At 42.5% G+C, this 6040-nt stretch overlaps 1 protein-coding gene across 1 annotated transcript in view; it reads left to right on the top strand.

Annotated features, from left to right (window-relative positions):
* The first annotated feature begins 5600 nt into the window (after positions 1–5600).
* The window catches only part of Med27 (mediator complex subunit 27), a 187822-nt gene continuing 187382 nt past the window's right edge, over positions 5601–6040 (top strand). The window contains exon 1 of the mRNA XM_042681271.1: positions 5601–5826. Coding sequence (XP_042537205.1) covers positions 5624–5826 — 203 coding nt within the window. The 5' untranslated portion in view covers positions 5601–5623. The remainder of the gene's footprint in view (positions 5827–6040) is intronic.

Below are 6040 nucleotides of genomic sequence, written 5' to 3'. Positions count from 1 at the left end.
TAGCTATCCAACAGTGGTTTATCCAAGACAGACTTGGTTAAATCTGTCTGGTGACATTCTGTCCAACCATCCAGCACATTGTTCTGCATCTAGAGTGAATCCTTAGTAATTACTAATTGATGAGGATGCTTTCTCAGCCTGAATGCTTAAACCACATGATCTCTAATATGATGGGAGTTGCAGCATATTTTAATTAAATACTGACAACTTTAATTCTGATTGTTTGTTCTAATACTCCTGAGCTGAAAGCATCAAGCTAATGGTTTACTCATTTCGGAAGATGTTAGCAGCAGGGTGTTGCCTTTTACCCAAACATAAGATCATAATAATTAAAATCTGATACTGCTCAAAATGAACTCCTTTAAAATAATTTATATCCCACAAACACTCACACACAGATGCAGGCCTGTGTGTGCCAACCATCTCAAGAATTTACAGTACCTCAGAGATCCCCCTGTCCATTCCTTTCCAAAATGAAAAGTTTTCTGTTGACGTGATAAAAGACTCCTTACTAGGTTCAGGGGAAATGTGTATTGCCACTGATCAATTTCTGAGTTTCCCAGAAGAGGGGAGCCACAGAGAAATTCTGAAAACTAATGACTGTAGGAGCTGAGTCTATTTGTACTTTATTGCACCAATCAAAGTCGAAACCACTGTATCAGAGAATGAGACAAAGGAAAATGTGTGTGGTGGGGAGTGTGGGCAGGAGGGGGAACCGAGTGGGAAGGAGTTGATGAGCTTTGAGGATACAAAGAGATGGAATAATTTGGAGAGAGCCTCCAAGACACAAATATACCATATTGAATTAATTCATTGCTTCTACCAATTTACACTGAACATCTATTACGTCTCAGGCACTGGGGATTCAGTGGGCCCATAGTAGGTCTTTAATAGGTTAAAGCATGCTTGGGTTTTACAGAATCTGTAAATGCCCTGAAACTACATGCCAAAATATCATGTTTTGGGGTGCACGAGGGAAGAAACAGATTGGTACTGTTAGGTCTGCCCAGAAGAATCCACCCCTTTGTGAACGACAGCATGTAGACTCACCAAAAATCACCTTCCTGAAACCAGTCAATCACCTGTCTGTAAGTCAGTAAAGATGCTGAGATCACTTCCTCATCCACTGAGGTCACTTCCTGAACAGCCCTGGTCACACCTCCTTCGGACAGTGAGAGGTTCCCGGGCTCTTAAGATCACTTCCGCATCCCCAGTGGTCACACCTCCCCACTTCTCCCAGTATAATCCCTCTCAACCACAAGTTCCCACCCTCTTTTTTTCTTCTCTTCTTTCTCTGCACACCTCCATCTCATTCAGGCTGGGATTTGTTCTCCCCCCAATAAACTTTTCTGCCTGAACCATATGGTAGTCTCTTTTTGGCAAACCTTACGGGTACGTTCCTTTCTCTCCACCTCCTCTCCCCCTTGGCAACTCCAGGATTGGTAATTACACAATGGGAACCACATTTTCTAATACTTCAAGGACTTCCAAAAGATCAATACACACAATAATAGAATTTGCTTTCTCTAGTCTTTTTCTGAGAAAGAATGAGTCAACCAAACCCATAACCAAAGGTGATGAATTGGAATTTTTTTTTTAACCAGTACTTGGTAAATACAGTTAAAGAATTGAGTCCTGGGTTTTCTCCCTTAGATCTTTTTTTTTGTTGTTCAAGTCTAGTGCTCTACCACTTGAGTCACAGCTCCATTTCTGAATATTTTTCTTTTCTTCTACCTTTGTGAAGTTGAAAATATATTTTAAAAAAAACCCTATAAAGCACCTGACATCCAAAAAGTGATTTTTTAAAAAAAAGGCCACCCAAAAGAGAGAATTAAAGGACACAGTTAATTGACAAGCTTTTAGCCATAGGGTCATGCCATTAGAGAGAAGCAGATGAATAGATCCATTACGAACCCTTGTTTGATTCTGTATAAAGAATCTTCTAGTGGATAAGGCATGGGCACCTTCTCCTGGTGTTTATGAGGTACTAAGCACCATTTCAGAGGCTTTACATGCAAGGTGTTGTTAAAAGCTCATGGTTATTTTATGAAGCCTGGTCTTGTTACTAGTTGTGTTTTACAAATAAGGAATGTGGGAGGCTTAGGGAAGGATAGCTTAGCTAAAGCTCCATAGCCGGGCTGGGAAGGTGGCTCAGTGGTAGAGTGCTTGCTTTGCATGCATATGGCTCTGGGTTCAATTCCTCAGCACCACATAAGCAGAAAAAAAACAGAAGTGGCGCTGTGGCTCAAGTGGTAGAGCGCTAGCCTTGAGCTGAAAAGCTGAGGGACAGTGCCCAGGCCTAGAGTTCAGGCCCCACAACCGGAGCAGGAGGTGGGGGGAGCTCCATAGCCACAAGTTTTCTGTAATCTCCACTCCCTTCCCTTAAAAAAACCTATAAATAGCAGGCTATAAAGGTGAGGTCTGCCAGGAAACAAAAGCCATTGGATAAAACAAAGTTAACACCACAGCTTTCTTCCTCAAGAACTATGTGTTACTTTAAACATGGTTTAAGAATTGTTTGTCTTATAGAAAGTAAAATCAGGGCCTAGATTTTTGTGCACAATTTATCTTTGTGGTTCCAGAACCAATAGATTTGAATTGAGATGGTATCCTGGGTAAGGGATTATTAAGGAGTGGGATTAAGAAGAGAATTACTCAATTTCTAAATCCTGGTGAGTCTAGCCCAGCTGAATTGAAGGTTTTTCCTAGCCATCTGGACTGTTTTTTTTTACTTCCTCTACTCGTTAAAATATTAAGTTAACCTGAAAGAACTATTGTCACATTATTTCGAATTTACAGTGGCAAAAATAGTACAAAGAATTCCTGTATAAGCACCACCCAGATTCCATATCTGGTCACATTTTTTTAAACCACATTTGCTTCTCTTTCTCTCTCTGAATAAACACAATAATATTGTTACATTTTTATGCAGACACAATGATGCTCTTTTACCACATCAGGGTGTATTTATTTCCTCAAAGCAGAGATGTCTTCTTCCATAACCACAAAGCAGAGAATAAAATAATGAAATTATCACTGATAAAGCACTATTAAATAACCGACATGCCCTACTCAGATTTCATTCATTGTCTCAATCAGATCAGCAAAATAAAATCCCAGATTGCTTGCTTGTTTTGTCTCTTGAGTCTCTTTTATTGGGAAACAGTTCCTCAGCCTCCTTTGACTTTTATGATTACAGATTAAAGAAAAAAAAAACAACAGGTCAGCTATTTTATTCAGTGTCTTTCCATTTGAGTTTGTGCCCTAATTTCATATTTTTGCCAGTAATATCACTGCATCATATTGTGTTCTTCTTGCCTCAGGAGGTACACAATGTGTCCAACATGGTGATGTTGACTGTGACCTCTTGGGTCAGCTGATGCCTACCAGGTTTTTCCACTGTGAAGATATTATTGTCTCTCTTTCATCCCCCCACTGATTTCTACATTGCCAAACTAAAAAAACTGTAGTCATACACATGTGTAAACTTGACCATTGTAAGCAGATGCTAGTTCTATGGGATTAATGACACTCACATTGTTGTGCAGTCACACCACCATCCATCCACAGAATGTCTCTATACCTATTAAAGTGTTTTGAAATGGTAGGTGAAATCTTCCTCCCTTAGTTCATCTACAACTGTTTCTTGTTATTGCCCATAGGAAACCCAGAAGGACTCTTCTCTCTGATTGATATGGAGGTAAATTGAAGATCATTCTTATGATCTTCCTCCAGTTGCAATTTTCTCTGTTCCAAGGGAAAGAACATGAAGACCTGGCAGGTGTTTGTCAGTAACAAAGATAATAAAATCCTCAGAAACCTGTCCATAGTGGACAGGACAGAGAAACAGGAGAAGGTATCTTGAACCTTTACCATGCCAGATTCAGCCAATATTGTGCTGGTTTTGTTTAAATCCAAAGCCTTCTCTCATTTTAAGTTAGATCTGTTCCCTCCCCCACCCCCAATACAGTGTGAAATTTACTGGAAATAAGCCCATCAGCTACCATTAATTTACTGTCAATATGATTATGACTGCTCTACATACTTTATGGAAATGGAATCCCACATTATTTCTCTTTTTATGAATGTGTGTTTTTCACCTACCATAATATCCTTCAATTTCACCTGGGAAATGATCACTGGTAAGACAGGATTAACTAATCTTCAGATCTTACTCAGATGTTCACTGAGCAGCAACATGTCAGAATATCCTTGCTTGAAAAGAAAGAACACACACTTGTATTGGATGTATACACTGCATTTTGTTCCTCTGTTATGGTACCCACATTAACCTCACCTCTTGCCTATTCTAAATGATGCTGCGGCAGAACACAGATGTATAAACATTTCTTTGAGACTGATTTCCCTTTCTTTCTTTCTTTCTCCCCTCCTTTTCCTCCCCTCCCCTCCCTCTTCCTTTCTTTCCTCTTTCTCTTTCTTTCTCCTTCCTTCCCTTCCTCCCTTCCTTCCCCCTTCTTTCTTTCCTTCCTTCCTTCCTTTCTCTCTTTCTCCCTCCATCTTTCTTCTTCCCTTCCTTCCTTTCTCCTTCCTCCTTCCTTCCTTCCTTCCTTCCTTCCTTCCTTCCTTCCTTCCTTCCTTCCTTCCTTCCTTCCTTCCTTCCTTCCTTCCTTCCTTCCTTTCTCCCTCCAGTTCTGGGGCTTGAACCTTGGGGCCTGGTCACTCTCTCTGAGCTTCTTTTGCTAAAGGCTAGCACTCTACCACTTGAGCCACAGCGCCACTTCTGGCTTTTTCTGTTTATGTGATACTGAGGAATGGAACCCAGGGCTTCATGCATGCTAGGCAAGTACTCTATCACTAAGCCACATTTCCAGCCAAAGGAAGTTTATTTATTTATTAATTTATTTTGCCAGTCCTCAGGCTTGAACTCAGGGCCTTGGCACTGTCCCTGAGCTTCTTTTGCTCAAGGCTAGCACTCTACCACTTGAGCCACGGCACCACTTTCTGCCTTTTCTGTTTATGTAGTACTGAGGAATAGAACCTAGGGCTTGGTTTATGCTAAGCAAGCACTTTACCACTAAGCCACATTCCCAGCCTGAGACTGATTTCTGTCTTTTTTGGGCTTATACCCAGAAACGAAATTGTGGAAACGTTATGTTCTCCTTTTTACCAAGTATTTTAGGGGAGAGCACTTTGTAAGATTATGTAAATATTCTACTCTTCTCCTTATGCTAGTTTAAATATCCATTACTTCATATCGTCTACTAATTGGCAAGTGCGAGCTTTCTAGTATCATCCTTCTGCATTTATTAGCTGGCATCATACTGTAGGGGAAAGATTTCCTTCCCGTCTTTTATTTACAAATGTGCACTAATTTTATTCAATGGGTGATAATTCTTCATTCCAGGGATGCTTTATTACTCTGAGCAGTTCTTTTCCATGCCACTCCAACAGGAAGTGGTTATTTCTTTTTTGGTCATCACAAAACAAATAGAGATTGCTGCCCGACTTGCCCAGATAAAGAAAGCGCTTTCCCAATACTCAGAGCGCAAACGCTCGCGCCAAAACTACATTTCCCAGAGGTCCCTAGGAACTACGTCATTAAAGAGCGCGGCGCGCCGCTCGGGAGAGCGGCTGGGGAGAGCCGGCAGTTGGCGGCAGCAATATGGCGGACGTACTGAGTGTCGGCGTGAACCTGGAGGCCTTTGCCCAGGCTATCAATGCTATCCAGGCGTTGCGTTCCAGCGTGAGCAGAGTGTTCGACTGCCTGAAGGACGGCATGAGGAACAAGGAGACTCTAGAGGGCCGGGAGAAGGCCTTCATTGCGCAATTCCAGGACAACCTGCATTCGGTCAACCGGGACCTCAAGTAGGTACCGGCTAAAGGGGCCGGGTTCGAGGACCTGCCTGTCGCTCCTTGCCTCGACTCGGGCCAGTCTTCCCGGCCAGGGGCTGGTCTCCATCTTTCCTCGTCCCCCACCGGCTTTCCGGCCTCTCCAGGGTCCCACTGGCCTCGTCGGGAGCACGCATCCCCGTCCCCGCCTTCTCCCCTCCGTTTCCCGGCCTCGTTCCGTCTGGCCTTC

The sequence above is a fragment of the Dipodomys spectabilis genome, unplaced genomic scaffold, assembly GCF_019054845.1.
Source record: "Dipodomys spectabilis isolate Male_0828 unplaced genomic scaffold, ASM1905484v1 ptg000067l, whole genome shotgun sequence".
NCBI lineage: Eukaryota > Metazoa > Chordata > Mammalia > Rodentia > Heteromyidae > Dipodomys > Dipodomys spectabilis.
This window is presented reverse-complemented; position numbering and strand designations above follow the sequence as displayed.